Source organism: Haliotis asinina, chromosome 10 (assembly GCF_037392515.1).
Source record: "Haliotis asinina isolate JCU_RB_2024 chromosome 10, JCU_Hal_asi_v2, whole genome shotgun sequence".
NCBI classification, from domain to species: domain Eukaryota; kingdom Metazoa; phylum Mollusca; class Gastropoda; order Lepetellida; family Haliotidae; genus Haliotis; species Haliotis asinina.
Window position 1 is genome coordinate 16,507,459 of NC_090289.1, and position 21,179 is coordinate 16,528,637.

Below are 21,179 nucleotides of genomic sequence, written 5' to 3' on the forward strand. Positions count from 1 at the left end.
TGGTAAACCCTTCCTGGCGTAGGCTATGGGCGTGGAATCCTGCAAAGTGGATCAATACCTAGGTCAGACGCTATGAATTAGTTTCAGAGCATAACGAATGAATGCGTTTTAAATGTCGTCAGTTTGTTTCAAGGATCGGACAGTCACCAGCTTGTAAGACAGGTTTAGGTAAATGCAACATATTTTTCAATGATGCGTTGTGCGTTGTAAGAGTTAACTCACTCAGTTATACCCACTATCAAACATAACATAAGGCAAAAAGGATGGTTCATAGCATATGATTTATTACAATTTTATGTGACGGCACATATACTTTCGCACGTCATGGCATCGTTTCGCTGGCGTCGAATTTCTGGTCTCATAAATAAGAACCACCACGCCCGAAAGACATATTTTACGCCCGTTTCTTATTGTTCGTGGAGCGTGTGTTTGATGCATAAAATTGCCAATAATTTGAATAAAACCTTATTTTGTAACAGCAAAAACAAAAATCAGTGTACCTTGTCAATATTTTCTTGAAGGCTTGTACGTTTATGAGGCCTCGTTATATGTACAACAACCAATACATAACATAGTGAAATCCTATCGCGCCATAACGGGGACATTAAAGTAATTCTTCTATGCATTTAATGCCTAAAGTAATACTTAGATTGTCTTGTTGTACTCGAACATGGTGCCAACATTAGTAAGTTTAGTACATGAAAGTTACATACCAACTAGGGATACAACCTTGCACATACCACAGAAAGGAGATTTCGGGATACTGACACACGTAATACCTTTCAAAGCTTTCAAAATGTTCACAAACAATCCACAACAATGTAGTTTAAAACGGTATGGAATCATCATTATTCTGTCATTGCTGGATTTTATGTAACACACACGTCTGCACAAAAATAGGAACGCGAGTGCTAACATCAATCCAAAGAAGGCGTTTTGCATGAATGTCTCAGCTGAATTGGAGGATGTTGGTATGCCCCGTTAGACTCTCCAGTGTCAGTGGTTCGGTTCTGCTGCCCACTGGAACCGGAATGGTTCTGAGAAGCCTTGCACAGGCGCCTTCTTCCGCCATGTACGGATTTCCTCTTCTTGCAACACATCTCTCTCCAGCTGTCTCTCACCTCCTTGTTACGGGCTGTGAAGAGGATGAAGATGAGGAAGCCCTGTAAGGTGTTGGTGATGGTGAAGACGTACTGGAACACCACCCTGGCGTCGGCAATGGCTAGGTAGCCGAACACCCAGCTTAAACCTGGAATTGTTTGAAAAATAGCATTGACTTGGATTGCTAAAGTGTCGGTTTGTGACCCTTGTAGTGTAGACATCACTAACAGTCAGTGCGCAACGAACTCAAAACATCAAGGGAGGAAACATTAATCTGACAAAGACATAGGGAATATTGTTGACATCTTATGTAGCTCATACTCAACATCTTATTTTGACTTTTAGATGCATAATTCAAAAACAGGAATCTCTGAATCTTATCGGGTGTCCGCGTTTCTTCCATGCATAATGGTAACCAAAGTGGGGGAATTGATTGTTCGATTGTGATGCAGTTGTCATGATTGTGTTTTAAATATTTCCTGTGAATCAGAAAAGAAGCACAGTGTAACAATTTTCATATTTCTGTGCCTTTTTAGACATGAACCAATAGTCACACTATCATTTTCTTGTACACAGACAAATATAATCTATTTTGAAATATACTGAATTGTAGTCAACAATAAATATATATGTAGAGGCATAGATGACGTATCCTTACTTTGTCATCTAGGTGATTGCACAAACCTGTTTGGTCATGTGGACAGGCGTCCGACATCGGATGAAAAGGTCCGTGGTTCGAATCCCAGCAGGTTGTAATATTATGGCGGTTACATTAATAATAACGGTTACCTTGTCACTGAAACAGGTACTGAACAAATGCGTACATCTTTTCATAAATGGATATATCTCGCCACGAATGCCAGTTCAAGAATTAGACGGAGCTACGCATGGTTGTAAGTCTCTTATTTCATGTACCAACCCAGAAGTATAAAACAGAATATAGACGCCCGGATGCTGACTGCATTTCTGTCCTGTTTTGACTGACTCGAGTGGACAGCAGACGAGGACGTTCTGCAGATGTTGACCACCACCATGATGTAGAGGACGATGTTGCTGACGATGATGAGGCCGACGGGGAGGGAGAAGCCGTAGTAGAAAGCCGTCAAAGACATCCAGCAACTGTAAGTTAGTGTTACGATATCGATGTTAGTCAATTTAGTGTTCACTCTAGTACGGTGTAAAGCAAGAGGGTAAGAATGTTTTCCGAGATTGGTTTTTAATTCAATTGAAAAGTGAATGTAAAATGTAAAATCTGACCATGTATTCTTACTCATCACAGATTTGCTACAATAGTTTCTTAAAAGTAATTTGTGGCGGTGTTAAAGTAAATTGGTTCATGTAGCATGGCAAGAAATGAATATGTACTTATCGTAGTGATGACTTAGATGTTTTGGATATACAGGTGTTATAGATGTTATAGATATATGTTATATAGATGTTATAGATATATGTCATAGATGTTATAGATATATGTTATATAGATGTTATAGATATATGTCATAGATGTTATAGATATATGTTATATAGATGTTATAGATAGATGTTATATAGATGTTATAGATATATGTCATAGATGTTATAGATATATGTTATATAGATGTTATAGATATATGTCATAGATGTTATAGATATATGTCATAGATGTTATAGGTATATATATATATCGTAGTGATTTTATAGATATGTGAATTATTATGTACTTGGTATAAATATAAATGAAACGTAGTGGAAGAAAGTAGGGAACGTAGAATTAAGAACTTAACTAGACGAGATGACTAAGTTACCAAACAACAGTTGTGTATTATGCGAATTCGTTCGATTAATTTGTTTTAAAAACATTATCAAATTATATTTTAAAAAGGAAAGTTTTAGGAGTATTATATTTGGATAATGACAGCGCAGGAAATAGATGTGTGTGCTGCAAGTATTCTTTTCAACTCATTATCGAACGTATTGTAAAATATAGTGAGAGATGTAGCTTGTCCCGATTTTCTTAGTCAAAGCAAGTCACCTTTGCAAGCTAACGGGGTTTCAGCGTATAATACTATGAACCGAACTTCTAACATGGACTTTTGTGGCATGAACTGTGACAGTCTCAGGCAGATGAAAGCAGAAGGGCAATATAAAGTGTACCTGTGTACGTCTGCCTTTGGTTTCGTTGTACACTCATAAGATCTGCGTTTGTGTGTACCAAAACTGATCAAAGTGCCTTCATCACAACTTATACATACCATAGTGACATGATAATGGTCTATGGGGATACTCACTATGTATCTCCCCCTCTGTACAAGTCGGGGTCGATGGCCAGAATGGCAAGAGGAGGCAACAGGGGTATACCTAGAAACAAGTACCAAAATACATTTTTTAAAATATTTATGTTTGAGAAAAAAGGGAATGAGCGTGTAAGTCATAACAAAGTAGGTTGGCTTGTTGTTTAACTCCTCACTCGAAGCCACGTATCTTGTCAAACAGACTGATGGGTACTTAATTGTCGTTCTAAGTCTCTGTGTTTAGATCTTAATATGATGGTCTCTTTACTTCTCGTGTTATTTACTGGGAATCGGTCATGCCACGAGGGAGTGAGTTTAGTTAAAAACGCTCAGCAATAATTCAGGTATAAAGCGTCGGTTTGTAAATAATCCAGTATGGAGCAGACAATCCAGTGATCAACAACGTCAACATCCATTCAAGGCATAGTTGAGATATACTATAAAACTTCCATTACCACAAATGCAAATTTGCGTGGATCTGAGTTCATCACATTCCAGACTGTCACATCAAGTGGACTGAGATGTCTCCAGAGAAATGATATCCCCATAATATATAAAATGAGAACATTGAATTTTGTGAAACTATAACGATGAGACACTCACCCCAAGCTGGTATGGCAGTCTTCAGTAAGAACCTGGGAATGTAGGTACCAAGAACCTTGACAAACAGGATGTAATGAAGCACTGCCTCAATCAGCATCCACATGAACGAAGCCAGGATGAAGTAGTGCAGCAACACGGCCACCACGATACATCCAGTGTGGTTCACGGTCTCGTTGATGCCAGCCAGAAATACCGTCCACGAACACAGCTCCGCCAGGGCCAGGTTAAACATCGTCTGCTGGGGACGAGTTTGACGTAACTTCCTGTTTGTAGAAATATATTCCTTCATAACGCACACAAACTTGAATACACTCCAGGCACTCCAACCAATCCACGCGCAGTTGTCTTGGTTATCAAGTATACACTACAACAACACTAACACAAATGTCTCTGAATGCATATATTTTAATTTTGATAGAAACAAACAATTCATGAATTTAAAAGGGAGATACAGAACCTGAGGAAATCTGGGCTTGCTTTTTAAGAGATTTAGTATTGCAGAAAGGCCGTGCTGAAGTTAAAATAATTCGGTTCTTGGACTGTGAGACAACTTGTTTCGTGGCAATGGATAAATACATCATTATTCATAAATAACTATTTTTGTCTAGTATATAAAAGATGTGTCTAGTCACAAAAGAACTATAGGCGTGGCTCATGGGTATCTCATACTCATAGTTTGCTGAATGTATCCAGAAAGGGTGAGAGACATCAGAAATGTGTTCATACTAATACTTACCTGAAGGTTACAAATGAGAGCACTGTTAAAGCCAGCCCAAATATTGAGAGTCTAAGTCCTATAATGGTGATGACACTGAGAGCAAGGGAGTGTTTCAGACTGGCTTGGCCGTAGAAATCCTATAAGAACAGAAATGGTCTGAAAAAGGCTGGCTTGTGGTGATGATGAGGTTGTCATGCTGCAGTGGTGCACATGTAATGGCAGCGATCTGTAAATGATGGACCAGACACTAGAGGGGTCAACAGTATGAGCATCTATCTACGCAACTGGGATACGATGACATGTGTCAACCGGTCCTGTTTGTCTCCTCTTACATCAAACATTGGTTGCTGAAGATCGGTTCTAACCCAGATCTTGTCGGGTTTAATGTTAATGCATAGCACAACAGGTCACATAATGCAGGCACAACAGGTCACATAATGCAGGCACAACAATTATTCATGTTACGACGCATGTAACCACTGTGTAAAACACAATATATCTGCGTTTGATGGCGGATGGTATGAAATAAACAAGACGTTATTATTCGATGAAACACGTATCATGCGTGGGTAGTGTTTCGGCCACTGTTTCCAGACAACGAACTGAATTGTAGTATCTGGTTTTGTGCAGTCTATCAAATGCATACTTAGTTTTGCCCGGTCGATCATCGGATACATTCCCAAATTCAGATAAAAAAACATGCCAGCATGCCATTTACTGTTGTAATACAAGTAAACCCATTACACTCTTTCGCTATAGAAATTCGAAAGACAAACACCTTTATACTGAGACCAACTACTGTAACCATTCTTGTGCTTACGACATCCGTTAGTCTTATGAAAACAGTTTTTCCTATAACCAGATCCTCCAGAAGTATACAATATAAAGCAGCAGTACCAGTAATACAGCGAAGTTTGTCAGGTGATCACAAACACAGACATCACGGCCATTCTGCTCTCCCACATAACGACAACCGTGAGTCGACCAGGATCCGGCGTTGTCATTTCCGGTGAAATTCCAGTACCCACAAGAAGTGACATCTGTGTGTGAGCCCATGGACTGTCCAAGAAAAAGGTTCTTGTCAGTTGCAAAACAAAAAATATGTACAAGTACAAAATGTAAGTGTATTGTTTTCTTTGAAATATTCGTGAATAATGAAATTCGAAACTTTACTTGTTACCATAACGTCAAACAATCAAAGCGACATTGATTCATTAGTGGAGGACCAGGCCATTGTTATTATGGACTGTTGTTCTGTACAAACAAGGATTTCTCATTTCCTGATCACTCAGTATCAGCTGTACCTTCATCGGTAAGAAGACAGTTGTTACGTTTGACTGGTTCAAGTCTCGGACGGGACGACCATCAACGAGAAGCTGAGCTGCAATGACCTTGCTGTTGAGGTTGTATTTGATTCCTGGCCTTAGTGTGTTCTCCCGTGCAGTGAACAGGCGGATGTTCTTGAATACACTCAGTACCAGAGTCACGTTGTGACTACGAGAATCTGAAGTACATGTCATTATGTAGTCATGACAATTCTTGATAAAAGTGGGTCAGTGAGTTTAGTTTTGTGCCACACTCAACGGTAGTCTAGATATATGGCAGCGGTCTGTAAATGTTCGAGTATGGTTCCGAACACTAGAGTGATCCACATCATGAACAGCAATCTACGCTACTGGGAACCTATGATGTGTCAACCAAGTCAGCTAACCTGACCACGCGGTCCCGGTAGTCGCGTCTTACGACAAGCATAGTCGCCTTTTGGGGTATGTATGGGTTTATGAAGACCGATTGTACCCCGAATCTTCACGGATCTCTTGATGAAAGAATACTGTTCGCCATTCCTCCTGTAATGTTTTGAAATGTAACAGATGGCAGCTATATGCTACCTAGCCATCATACCCGCTTGTATCCATAGCGCGTACCCTGTGGTCATGTTATCAACCACTGGCTTGCTTGTTCCTGACTCAGTAATTGACAACGTGCTACGACATTACATCTTTTTACTGCGAAAAAGGACTTTCTCACCATTTACAACTTGCTCGATGTAATCTTTGGCAAATATAATTGCAGCTTCGGTATCCCCATAGTTCAGTTCCGAGAGAGCGAACAGAGAAATTAAGCTGTCATTCTTTCCACTTTTCTCGTATTCTTTTTCAGAAAACTGAAGACCAATTACAGGGTTTTTCTGGATCGAATCTGTCAAATCCCAAACATCGGTGCCGAAGCTGCTGGTGACTATCCGCTGGTGTCCCGAAGGCTGTGGTCTAATCTTGCCCGTAGCCATCTCAATAGCGCCCAGGATTCTGAAGGTCAACGAGTTAAAATGCTGGATCTTGCAACATTTGCACAAAACACGTTCTTAGAAGATGCAAAATAGTGCCAGAATATTTCGTCTTTCAGTGTGAAATATATGCATACGTCCGACATAGCTGAAATCGTTTGCAATCAACAGAAACAAAACCCTGATGTTGTTACTGTCCTTTGCCACTTCTTAGTGTAAATTCTCTCAGTTACGTCCCACGGTTACACCCACAATCTGATTTCTGTTACAGTTGTTTCGGTTAGTCGCATCATGACATTTCGTTTTGAAAAGAATAGCATGGTTTCGTGACACCCAGCATGGTCAATAAACTAGTTATATTATCAATCGAAAAATCTCAGACATATCGTTTTATCCCATATTCCCACGAACATATTACGGTCTTTTCAATATCTAGACACCAGGAATAACAAATGGCAACCCTTACCCATGAGATTAGTATAATGTTCCAGCCACACATTCACCTCTTTTTAACCGAAATAGTGAACGCTTACGAACGAGGACATTCTTTCTATATCAACATTGTACACCCAACTGAAGTGATAGTCATGACAGTGTGAAGATTCTGACCTGTTAGGAACTTGACCACGTCTCTCTACAGTTGTCAGGACTGCATCTTCCGAGTGCAACACTCTTTCGTAAATCCTCATCATACTCTGAAACGTCTGCAGTTCACAATATACGTTAAGGATTCAACCCAGAGCTGATACTCAAAGCATTAATGTTCATACCACTGGCGGAATCAGATTCTGCGATAACGTCATTCAGCCATATTTGTTTACGGGTTGCACTGCTGTAATGACGAGTGGGCGTTCAACAACCCACTTTGATTTTGGTACTGTACGAGTTCTGTAGTTCACACATCTTCTGTCGCACGGGCCAATACTCACTACATAAAGACTGAATGAGATTTAAAGAATTCAAATTCATGCAAATGCAAAACCATAGGTATATGGTTCATAACATTTATATATATCTGGAAATGTTTTATTATGTTTTAGTGAATGTGCTGTCCATTATATTGGTATATAATATATTAACTGGTGAGAATTGTCCAGACATCGAAAATATTTTATTCAAGACCGTACAACGTCATAAATCATAATTTCAAATACTCATTATGTATGCATAAAGTCATATACTCAATATTCTTGTCATAAGGCAGCCAAATAGGTATAAACAACCAAACACAAATGTTTTCGAAAGTCGCCTGAAAATTGAACTAAGTGATTACCATTGGCCGTTCAAAACGCGTATAGCCATATAAATCCAACTGCACATATACAGTTACGCTTTCATACCTGTGCGGACATCTCTGAGATACTGGCGACGTTCTCCAGGATGGTGGTTATATAGATGAGATCAGTCTCACTCAGCGTCGTGTCATTGATTATCGCTAGGGACGTCTGCAGAACGTCGTCCACATTGCTGTCAGTCACATCAATCTGTCACAGTTTGTACAATTGCCAGTAGAAGTACGTATAGTAGTCAAGGCATTTAGTCGTGCTAAATACGTATCTGTCAAAGACATACTAAATCGTTAGTAGGGAACTCTGCATTTTGCAAACTGTTCTCAAACTAACTATGGAGCTTATGTCACTGCTATTAAAACAACTATTAAATATGCCTTAAGTAAACATCGTTGCTGCGTTAATACCTATTGAGGATAAACATTAACATTTCATATTTCTAAACACACTTCGAGTAGGGTACTTAATATGGCCATTACAATGCTCCTATAGTGAACGTCACTGATTATGTGAGAACACTATTTCGGGTAAATAATAAAGAACTAGGTCTGAAACGGTATACGGTGGTATTTTGCCTTCGGTTCGGCATACTGTAATGCAATAAATAAATCGGTATTTTCGGTTTTCGTACATGCATTTTGTTAACATTTTCAACAAAAATGTCTAGACGTCGAACCATTTTGTCAGAATCTATGTAGGTTTGGCTATTGTAAGTTTTTCTTAAGATGATCATATTTGTTTTACCGAACCGAAACGGGCTAAACCGAAAGCCTTGTATTGTATTACGTTCCGATTCACGCAATACAGGACAACAGAGGGAAAGAATACCAACTTTGTTATGGTTTGAAATATGTTCCATTTATTGTAAAAGACACAAACCCTGTGAAAATAAACATATCACTGAAGTGATGACACCAGGTGTTCGTGAAAAGGTAAGCATGTTATGACTTATACCTGTAGAACGCGCCTTTTACGGAAACGCATAAAATCAAAGTTAACTATTCTACACAAAGTACAACGCATAATATTACGTTCCCCGGCAAAACTCTATGTTCGCACGTTACCTTTACATCAGTAATATTGAGTTTTAAAGGAATTTGGAAGACACGGCATTTTACTCTATGAAATATGAAACAGTTTTAGCTGGAAGAAACGTGACGCCATTCATCAACTGTGGACAAATTAACTTTGGCTGTCGAGTCAAAAACAAAACGCAGTCCACTAGTCGCAGAAATACCTGTGATTGTTTCTTCAGTGTGGCTGATACCACGGAGTCAGTTAAACCAGTCACATCACAGCTGGCCTGAACTTCGACCTTTCCCCAATAGGCTCCGTACAGCTTGTTTCCTTCGCACTTCCGTTTAGCCAGGGCCTTGTTATCTGGGTATTACGAACACGAACGTCGTTGAAAGCAGGAACTACTTGCCATATATCAAGAGTAAACACAATTACTTGATACGACAATTACCAATACTAATATTTTCATTCAATGACTAACGTTCGCTCGTCATTCCGTGAGCATGATGCCCATTTCCGGTGTCCCCTGTCGTGTCCCCTTACCCGAGCGACTAAATTGAACAGGTTGCCTAGCTTTCTGCACTTCAGTCGCGGTTATTCTTCGGAATACTGTGTTATATGTGGGAACGAGACATTAATCAACATTCACTGAGGACTTGCTAGTCAAGAAATGCATATAGGCAACATACATACTAGCTGCGCATTTCACTTTGGCGTAGAAAGTCCTCCCGATCACGGTCGTCGGAAACTGAAATGTTTGGTTGGTTTTCCTGTCCACATACATCGATCCAAAACAATAATCTGGAAAAAAAAGAAATGCGTGTTTATGGTTTCAAGACCTGTCAGACATATTAGGTCTCTTGAGTGTCACTAATGGTGCAACATTACGTCTTCAGAGTAAACAGTGCAAATGGAGGCAGTTGAATATACATGATGATAAGAAAGAATATATGTACAGTAACTCTGTATATACAGCAAGTTATAGGTCAGGGTAACCAGAGTAACATAACGTCGTTTTTCTACTTCTTGCGGTTCAACCAGTACGTCTCCTTATATCATCCTTCTCTTTGTGTTAAGCTGTATTGATCGAAAACATTTTAACATGTTCTTCAGATCTGATTATGGCAAATACCTTCAAAGAAAAGATGAGGTCTAATTATGCAATGTATTGACAAAACTGAACTGTTTCAGAGTTTTCTGCAGTATTCCAGCTACATAAAAGTGCACATTTACCAAGAAAGCCCACACTTTGACGACGATTCATTTGCAATTTGACCTACACCGTGGATTCAAACAAAAAGAAATTGACAAGCGCTTCTCATAACATGAGAAAACGTTTTAATGAAGCAGAAATTCAGTTCAGTCGAACCCCTTTGGGGGATTATAAAATATTCATAGTCATACTGCTGCTTACCAATACTCCTTAGAACCAATGTGCCTGGTTGGAAATATTTCTTGGCAGTGTCCGAGTCAAAACCGCTCTTCAGGTCAAGCTTTGTCGTAGAGTATATAACACCAGGGGTAAACATGCTCCTTGTTGGTATGGCTGTGAACTGATAGGACAGGAAATCCAGCATGGAACCGTTTTGTCTGCAAATGAACACCGGAAACACCAAAATGTTTGTTTGTTTTGTTGTTTATCGATGCACTCAGCAATGCGCCATCTATATGCCCGCGGTCTGTAAAATAAACCGAGTGTGGACCAGACAATCCTGTGACTGGTATCATGAGCATCAATCAATACAATCGGCATACGTTCATATGGGTCAACCAAGTCAGCGAGTCTGACACCCGATCCCATCAGATCAGTTCTAACCCGGATCTGCACGGGTCAACGCACGTAAAGTAACTGTTGACAAAAACGTGACCTCACATATTTTGCATGGGCTGCTGAGGACCAGCTCTCACCATGAACTCCATCGGTGAAGACGAAAATGAAGCAACATTTATATAGACGCGTCAGCGCGATTGTACGTATATATTGGTATACACATTTGGAAGGTGGAGTGAGTTAAGAAGTTCTTCTCGACGTACATGTGTATTCGTCATAAACACTATCCCTTACTCCGTGTTTCGAATTCAATATGGATTTGGTAATAAAATATGATATATTCACACCATGCCTGCACTCACAATGGAGGCTTTCAATAGTATCGTGAGATGACGTGATAACTAGAATACTGTTAAAAGTACTGACGCTAAGTGTTAAGTATCAAAGTACCATTGAAAGGCGTTAAACATTCACGCATCTTGAGTTTCAACTTAAAAATCGAATATGATAATAACTACCTTATAATAGCCATTACAGGGAGTGTACCTAATGTGAACATGTACACTATCATTATCATATCTTATAAAAAACTAACGAAAATTAATAAAAGATGTGAAGTAACTGTTTGCTCAATATATAGGTTGTGGTGGACCTACCTGAACCTCAGCGGATAAATGTTGGTAGGGGCCTGGTTCCTGGGGGTGTTGTTATATGCTGTGATGAGTGTGTCTATGTTTGGGGTCAAGGCACCGAGGAGGTTGAATTTGGTGTATATCCTGGTCAGGCTTCTACGGTTTTCCAGGATACCAATGCTCCCCGCATGCAGGGTCAAGTCTATACAAAATACAGCTGTAACTTATTCGAAATGCTGGATCGATGACACTACTACTACTACTACTACTACTACTACTACTACTACTACTACTACTACTACTACTACTACTACTACTTTCCTTCATTCCATGCCAAATGGGAGCAGATGAACAATGCATTACAATACATGATTGTGTCATCATGTAAATTCTAGTTTACATTCGCTTCAATTGCATTATTTCACCACTGACATTGCAGAATGTACACCTGCTGAACTGAAATGAATATAAAAGATAAAATAAACAAACAAAACAAACTTACTACTACTGCTACTATTACAGTTTGACTGTCATAGTACAAACAAAACATATACGTTACACGAAGTTACGACTCAACACAATATATCTCCTACCTTCAAAACGTAGAACTACGAGGTTTGAGCGCTGGAACCGAGTCCTGTTCATATCCAGTGCCTCGCACCAGTAGTATCCGACAATATCCATTATCCGTCCCTGTCCTGAGTACATGGATGCTGGGAAGGATATAGTCACCTCATCCCCTCCTGGTTTGTAAAGCCGCCGGGCGACGAGACGGCCGTTCCTGTACCATGTAACCCGATCTATTGGTGTACTCAGACCCTTAACCTTGCATAGCAGTGTCAAACCAGGGGCCTGTCCCGTTGTGAAATACGCCTCCACATCCCCAGACTTTCCCAGTGGCCTAATGGAATTTGCCCCTTGTGCAACGGCGGTTAGTTCGAGTTTATCTGAAGAACGATTTTCAATAGATTTTTAAAAACATGTTTCTGTTGTGGATTGAATTTTGTAATGCCCATTTAAAAAACTAGTCAATAGGCCTTTTGTATATATATTCTATATGAAGTTATCAAATATGAAACATAAACATATGAAATGTAAGCAGATGAAATATAAATATATGAACATATCCTTCATTGTACGTAAACCACACGGAATGTCTCTGGTTGTATAATATCAGACTGAGTATAGTTGCATTTTATGCTTACTATCATAGATAACTGGTGTTTCACAAAGGTAGTTCAGCCTTGCGTTGCAGTCCCATTGACGTGGAGTGGTGGAATTGTCGTCAATACCGCTGCAGCCTTTACCGTTAGATACCCATGCTTTGGAAACCTTTGTCATGCCTTTACTGTCACTGTTCTGTGCTGTAACACAGAAGAGTTAAAATAGATGTACTATCTACGTTTACACATTTCTCAAGTAAAACATTACAAAATTGAAAAATAATAGAACTCCGTTCTTAACATTGATCTAACTGTGCCTTCTGTTGTTACTATCTATTTTCACTAAACTGTTTGCAGAGACTTGCACACCTCGCGCTTTGTATTTAAAGAAATATTGCTTACGGCAACGTATGCCCATCTATATCTCCTCTAGATCATTGCAGACTGTAACGCTTACATTTAAAGTACTCCAAGGCTTCAGTGACAATCCGCCTGTAGTATGGTGTTGATCTGGCCAGTTGTCCACCTTTCACCTTGCACCGATTCTTTGCTTCAGTGAATGTGGCAATGTCTTCAGGCACCTCGTAGCAAGTCTTTATCAGGAACGACCCGACGCTTCCATTTAAACAAACAGGAACTGGAGAAAAGTGGCAACACATCTTTTAATGGCCATTCTGTGCAATCCAACGTGAATGACTTAGACAAGGGATCATTAAAGGAAATTGTGTTATACCCGAAAGGAATTCATATTTGGCTAAGAATTAGTTCGGTGACCACATTAAGATATCAATGCATATAACTAAAGATTCAAGTTGAAGAAACCTTTGTTTTAACTAATATTTTAAAAGGAAAACCAAAGGAAGACCAATTCGGTCCATATGATGCAACGTAATTTCGAGCTACAGCTACCTGGTTTTATTTCGAGTTCCATTAGAGGTGTGACGGCACAGACATACGGGAGAATGGTATCACATCTGGTAAGGGACAGTGTCGACACTCCGCCAGCAAGTCCTTTCGAATCAGATTCCAGTAGGTTCAGATTACCTTCAGCTCCATTCCCGAAGTTAGATTCTTGGTTGAAAATAAAATAAGACGTTACTAAATATGTAATGCACTGTGTACATTGGATGTCGTGTGTCGACAAGTAAACGATGAAACACTTAGCATCATGTATTCAAGAATATAATTGTCTGATAAAGTCGCTACAAATGTTACTGTTGATTGTTATCTGGCGAAGTTGGCTCCACAAGTCAAGATAAATGTTTGCAACACTGAATATGAAAAACAATGTGGTTTCTTGCTGTGTGTTACCTGTGAATCCAGAAAGGAAACCGGTAGAAGACAGGGTTGGATCTAACATGGTAGAAGAGAGTGGCGCCTGCCCAGAGTTTGAGTCAGAGCCAGAACCAGAACCAGATCTAGGTCCAAAACCGGAACCAGAACCTGAACCAGATCCGAAACCGGAACCGGAACCGGAACCGGAACCAGAACCAGAACCAGAACCAGATCCAGATCCAGATCCAGATCTAGACCCTGAGCCAGAACCAGAGCCCGATCCAGATCCAAGGACCATATCAGATTCACTCGTTGCCGTCATGACTCCGAGGAGAGAAGTTCTTTGACCGAACGTGGCTGGTATTCTATTCAACCTTAGAGAGCCACATTGTTGACCTTGTGTCGGTTGTCCAGCATCCCAAAACCACGGCCTTGAACACATTAACGTTTTGGCTTTGTAGATATGGGCCTCAGATGAATTACAACAAACACCTATTCATTAACAGGCCAAAAGCCTCGATGGGAACCGCAACACCGAAATTAAAGTACGAATCTAAAATCTATATTACCACAATTATTGTGAATGATTGGGTGGTGACCATGGGTGCAGTCACTTTATGGTTATGTCATTGTAAAAATGTTTGGGAAAATGTACAGTCATAAAATGTCCCTGAAGATAATATGCAATAACATTGCCATGAATTAGATTCACATTAATCCTCCGATGAAAAACCCACGTTCTCCCAAGTGTCGTACAGGAGCAATGCAATAAATATAACACTGTATTCTGCAGGACACATGTATTTACAACGGATCTGTACCAAACACGTGTTCACCAACCCGTCTGTCGTCACGCCTGGCCAGTCTAACGAGTCCATCCGAAGCTTCCCATCTCGGACATAAACGCCACCCCACGTCCTGTGAATACCTTTAAAAATGTAATTACAAATAAACTATTACCACACTGTTAAAAACAGGCGTGTTCAAGATAACTATAATATCTAAAAAAGAAACGCATAGACGAGAAATCTGTGGCGAAAATGTTGCATTTTCAAACGTCCACAAAGTTTCGTACATGAAATTTTACACCAGTGTAGAAGAAGGTAATGTCTATACAACCAAGTGGATAGTTTTAGAAAAGGGAGACGTTCAGCGCAATGGTGACCCGACGTCGGGCTTCATGGCTCTGACCATTCTCTTTCAATCTGTTTGACCGGATATCCTCTGAAGCCCAAACACCCTGACTGCTGTGCTCTCAACCGTGGCAATACGATTACGCAATTGTAGTACCCGGATGTACCGATCTTGGGCTGCAGTGGTAACTCGAGGTCTGCCTGTACGGGGACGGTCATTGGCTATGTCTGTTTCGTTTCAACGAGCTGCAAGGCATGATATCTTGCTCAGACTATCATTCAGACGGTCGGTATCAGAAGACAGGTAATCTCCAGTGCATACTCTTTGCTGATCAATTTCAACTGGCAGGTGATTTCTGCTACGTCGTGGCGATGCCTTTCTAAACCTCATCAAAATCAACCTTTTCAGGTGAACTCGATCTTTTACTTGTGTAGTTGTGTAAAATGTTATGTGTTATCAACAATTTTGTTACATATTTTGACGATTGTTTCAACATAATAGGTAATTAATAGATTTGTAAGAAAATACAAATCGCCAATGCGTTTCGTTTTCGGGATAGTATATTTGAAAAATCAAGAGGTAACGAATCATCAATGCAAATACACGTCACTAGGTATAACGGCATTTTGATACCTATAAATCTTGACTTAATCACTTATGATCTTAGTAATTATGTCATGATCTTATCATTTTGGTAAGTATGTCATGCACATGTACAAGTGTAAATACATCTGTCCATTTCTCATAGTGGGTGTTACAATTCCACATGTGTGGGTAACTGTTGAATCAAGCAGTATTCTGTACCTTGAGAATGGTTATGGATGAATCAATGTCTCATTGCTTATCGCCAAATGGAAGTATCCGTATACACAACTGAGTTTCATGCAATCGTACTTAGCTTTCATAACTGGGGAAAGGGGGACACTATCCACTGCCAAGCATCCAGGGAGGTGTGGGGGCATGCTAGCGTGAGATTTAATTTTAATTAGATGCAATTTCCTACTTTCTGTAGGGAAACTGATTCCATTTATGTCATCACAAATATTGTATAAAATATTGTTTTTCTGCAACGTTTAACCATTTTTCATGTTTTTAAAAATGGTTTCCTTTATGAAATTGCAGCTTTAGTACATATTGTTCTGAAGTAAATTGTATACATACGTCTATATATACAAAACCCTTCAGTTTAAGTATTGATATACAATAGTTGTATTTACACTTCAGTGGCATTCCTGATTGCATCTGAATTGATATCATGTACATGATATCGATGTATGTTCAATATTTTGGAGTGGATTGAATACAATCATTTTATAATTGAGCCTTTTGTTCGCTAATTATCTTTAGGTACCACTGAACAGGTTCTTTTTCAACTGTACTCGATCCCCTTCATCCGGTATTGACCTACTCTACCCTAGACATGTTTCGATGCGCCTTGGTTAATTTAGAGTTACGAGAACGGGCATGAATAGACTCGCGACTTGTCATCGTATGCCGTCAATCATCGGCTGGTGTGGTCCAGGCACGATTTCCGCCATATTGCTGCATAATTGCGACGTTACACAAACAACAAACGGCCATAGAGAACAACTCTCCACGTCATACTGAACTCACCGGCCCTCATGAGTTGGTTTGACAGTGCAGTGCCGTTTGCAAACACAAACGTCTCCTTGTGACTGAACAGTATCCCCAAGTCCCTGTGGCACAGTCTCCATGCTGCTGTCCACGAGGTCGCTGCGCCGATGTAGAAACAGACGTAGGTACCATCTGAGATAGAGGACAGGAGCAGGTACCCCGGTGGACATAGAGCTCCTGGCGGCAGAAGACCAACAGGTGAGGAGGATATGAATTATAATAAATGACGCTATGATTGTGTACACCTTTTCTGTGCACGTGTATGTGCGTCCGCGTAAATATTACAGGATCCAAAGATCAAAACGTCCTTGTATCTCATCTGTTGTCGAAGCTCGAAGACAGACCTGTTCTGTTGATTTAAAAGAGACAATGTTACACCTAGTTGTGTGAAATGATTGTGAGCATCACCTTTTTGATAATTAGCTTGGCAACCAGACAGGAATATGAGCAGGTACCATGCTTTAGAGTGCACCATCGCTACCTGAAATCAACAAGAAGTTTTAGGATAGTACAGTATAGTATTACACGTTGATTTTTAGAACTGTTAAAGTTATTTTCCACCAGCACATTAGACATATTTCTCCAGTGTTTGCAAAATCAACACGTAGTTCAAGATGCCTTCTTACCGTATCATCAAGAACAACAGAAACCATGTTCTACAACTTTCAGACTGATTCCAAACTAATTACTTTGTGCGTGATTGTTGGTGCCCGACAGGCTGTAGGAGCGCTCTATCCAGTCAAACTGTACGTTTCGGTCTATGTGATCAATTTAAGTTTTAATAAAACCTTACTTATCGTGATAACTAGGTAAATGCTAAAACGTACATGAAAGGCTGATCCTAGAGTCTTTTCAGCCTCAACGTTGGTTCTTTGCTCCTAAGCAGTATAGGACATTAGTCCTTCTTGGAACCGGAGCTGTGTCACTATATGATTCGTTCTTGATTCGTTGATTCGTAGATTCGTATCTCACAACAAGGGGTTGACATTTGATTCTTTCTTTGTACAGCTTGTTGTTTCAATAGGAAATGATTCGCTGTTTTACCATAGTTGCGGTACTACGAAAGATTTGTTCGGTGTACTCTAGCTGTGGCACTGGCAAAAGATTCGTGCTGTGTACCCTAGCTCTGATACAGGGAAAACATCCGTTTGGTATACTCTGACTGTGGTCGTTCTGTGGACCTATTTATGCCACTAGGAAATGACTCGTTCTGCGGACCTAATTATGTCACTAGAAAAAGGTTTGTTCTGTGGGCCTAATTGTGTCACTCGAAAATGATTCGTTCTGTGGGCCTAATTGTGTCACTCGAAAATGATTCGTTGTGTCACTCGAAAATGATTCGTTCTGTGGGCCTAACTGTGTCACTCGAAAATGATTCGTTCAGTTCGCCTAGTATTATTTGCTTTTATCCAAGCTATCGTAGATGGAAATGATATCTGAAATCAGTCATGGATTCCTTGCCAAGACACGCAACGCTATGAATGCGTTCAAATCCGTGTCACTTACAGTATGTTGTGTCTCATGATGCAAGTGATGCATCAGCTGATGAGTAACTCCATTGGTTTACCGTGACTCAAACGGACATCACTATGGCAACCGCTCACCATCACAGTTATAGAAATACTATCATTACACTTCTACTTTAGACTTCTATAATCTAGTAGGCGCATCTTTATTGCTATGCGCATTGCGTTTCATTGCATATATCACTGACATAATCGAGATTATATCATATATCATGATGTGTCTGGCTAACGCTGGTAACAGAACCTGTATACATTGAATCTACGTTTGCTCTTACTGATTCGGAATAAGACAGTTAATATGTACGTTTAATATGTATCAAACAGAGGGATAAATTACAATCGGCCAATTATTGTTTGATATGTACGATTTCTCAGAAACTGGTTTCTATGGTAGCTTAAGGAGAGCACAAGTGAATACATATATTCACTAATTCCTAGTTTCAACGTGTACAAGACATACGTGTGTTTGTTTGATTAAATTTTATGACTTGCCTTTATATGCGTTTGTCATGAGGAAGGCCTACCTTTCTCGAACACGTTAGAAAAATAAGCATCGTATCATAGCTTTAGATCTCTGCAGATACATCTCATCGTTCTGGAAATGTTTTCATTCATATCGCTGTATACAAAGACTTCAGGAGGAATGCTGCTCGAAGACAGCAGAATGTGTATGTGTAGAAAGTTTTGTCACGATCGTGATATTTGGACAAAGCATCTTGCAGACCATATGCTGAACGTAAACATATATATTGACATGTGTAACTGGGTATTTACCGACAGAACATCCAGATGTAGCACTGAAACACTCCCGAGCTGTACAAGAGCTCACCAGTATGTCACATTGTCACATGTCTACATTCTTGTGAACGACACAGATACAGCAACCACGGCCCCCTCCATCAGTGTCGTCCTGTCAGGTTAATGTTTATACACGGGATATTGACTGAAACGGACATGCAATGTACATGAAGTTGACACGATATTGACATCAACGATGTAACACACTCACCCGTTTTACACTGCCCTCCTGCTAAACACCGACCTCTAACAAATCTTGTTTTTACTCAATATCAGATTGTTTATAACCCGTCAAGGATATCCGGGTCAGTATGTGTCGTCAGTCAAGCGAGACGTGTGACAAAAGTCCTCTTCAGTATGATATAAATGTTTCTTGTTGAGAGAGGACATGTACAAGCATCAAATCCTACGACACACACAAATGAAACGACTAGCAGAGAGATTACATTAGATTTAACTCGTTTTCCCTCTAACACGTATTCTTAGAGAATTACTAGAAATAGGTCCCTTGTTAAAAAACATCTTTATGAAACATGTATAATATTGATCAGAAAGAATGCGGAAAGAGCTTTTAAACTGTCTCATAAAATCTGTAATGTTCACATAAAGCGTGGGTAAATATGAAGATGACAAGAAAAGTGTTTTTTACTTGTGTTAGTTGTGTTACTGATTTGAACATATTTGTTCATCTGAGCAGCATGAATAAAGGCATACGTTTAAATATGTAAACATTGTGATGTGATTTATCTTGTCTTTGCGCTCATGCAATTATCGTAAATAGTAATTCCACTGAAGGATACACATAGATCACAAATTATGCATATGAACAATTAGCAAATGGCATGCCGTTTACACTCGTTAGTGCGGATGAGTTTAAACCGGCCATCTTGATTTCTGGACACACACAGTTACACCAAAACATTTGTTACTCCGGACGAGAAATATATGTCCGGATAAAAGGACCTATACTTTATCTGTTAAACTGGAAATCATGTCAAACGTATGTATGAAAAAATATTTGCAATATCATATGGAATGTGATTTAAGTGTATTCTGTTTTATCTGTTTTCCTGGCTGTATGTCACATGAAAACAATGTTTTAACAATGATAATGTTAAATAGATTTCCCCCTGCATATCCGCACGGCTGCGGGGCTGAGAACATCTGACTTAGCGGGACTGACTACAGCGCCTCAGGGTACAATGATATTCCGTGGTAAGTAAACACAAACACACTTTCACTTACTCCTTGGTTCTTGGGTCAGGCCCTAGAGGCAAGACATTCTATGTTGAGTGTGATTAAGATAACGGTAATATCACACTTTGGGAGAAACGGGTACATGTTAATGATGACTAGGTAGAATATGACAGACGCGATTGGAATTTAGGGATCCGGACCCGGGTTAGAGACGCCTGCGGGTCGTCAAACTCGATGACTTTGCCGGCACATGCCACCATATCCCATATTGCATACACTGATGTTGATGTTGATCACTGGATTGTACGGTCTGAATCGATTACTTACAGATATATTTAGATAGATAGAAATAGATAGATAGGAATATTTCTGAGTGAGGCGTTAAACATCATACAAATGTATACATTTCTGGATCCCGGTCGCTGGAATGAAATATATGAGCTTCAATGATGAAGTCCGTTTGAGTGTTTGCAAGTACGGAAACCTATCAGGGCCAGGCTTCGCTATTATTCAGCATCTTGTACCTTGAAAATGGCAAGAATGGGTATGTCAGTCCAGTTTATGTGGATTAGGTTTGGCCTGGATGTGATCAGAGATTAATGATTTGCTGTCGAAATCAGTAACGGATGTCGGGTGTTCTTTAAAACGCCTGTTGATGGGTCTCGATGGGTTTCGCCTATGTAGTTGTCCACAATCACAGTTTATTTTGAAAGTGACATATTTCGGGTTGTTAAAGATGGTTGGTGGTTTTCTTCCGATAGCATGG

The 21,179-nt window shown here is 39.8% G+C and overlaps 1 protein-coding gene across 2 annotated transcripts; it reads right to left on the reverse strand.

Annotated features, from left to right (window-relative positions):
- Window positions 1-262: 262 nt before the first annotated feature.
- Window positions 263-19,482, reverse strand: LOC137298907 (uncharacterized). Of its 2 annotated transcripts, none has more exons than XM_067831277.1 (23): window positions 19,428-19,482; window positions 17,301-17,373; window positions 16,872-17,069; window positions 14,964-15,051; window positions 14,160-14,554; window positions 13,758-13,919; window positions 13,306-13,485; window positions 12,891-13,049; window positions 12,279-12,632; window positions 11,710-11,887; window positions 10,697-10,872; window positions 9,976-10,083; window positions 9,503-9,645; window positions 8,317-8,460; window positions 7,586-7,680; window positions 6,721-6,998; window positions 5,997-6,196; window positions 5,590-5,751; window positions 4,711-4,829; window positions 3,975-4,237; window positions 3,369-3,438; window positions 2,021-2,220; window positions 263-1,249 (listed from the first exon to the last, which is right to left on the reverse strand). In XM_067831277.1, the coding sequence occupies exons 2-23, from the start codon at window positions 17,365-17,367 to the stop codon at window positions 918-920; spliced, it is 4,071 nt and encodes a 1,356-aa protein (XP_067687378.1). In that variant the 5' UTR covers window positions 17,368-17,373; window positions 19,428-19,482; the 3' UTR covers window positions 263-917. The 2 variants fall into 2 exon arrangements, with proteins under 2 accessions (XP_067687378.1, XP_067687376.1); XM_067831275.1 differs by lacking the exon at window positions 19,428-19,482 and adding an exon at window positions 19,193-19,241.
- Between the last annotated feature and the right edge of the window lie 1,697 nt (window positions 19,483-21,179).

Bases quoted from the DNA above. Each gene is read 5' to 3' on its own strand.
- LOC137298907 (XM_067831277.1), bottom strand. From the start codon at position 17,367: ATGGTGCACTCTAAAGCATGGTACCTGCTCATATTCCTGTCTGGTTGC. The intron at 13,050-13,305 runs GTAAGCGTTACA...TCTGTGTTACAG, and splicing joins AGCCTTGGAGTACTTTAAAT to CACAGAACAGTGACAGTAAA. The intron at 11,888-12,278 runs GTAGGAGATATA...TATTTTGTATAG, and splicing joins CGTAGTTCTACGTTTTGAAG to ACTTGACCCTGCATGCGGGG.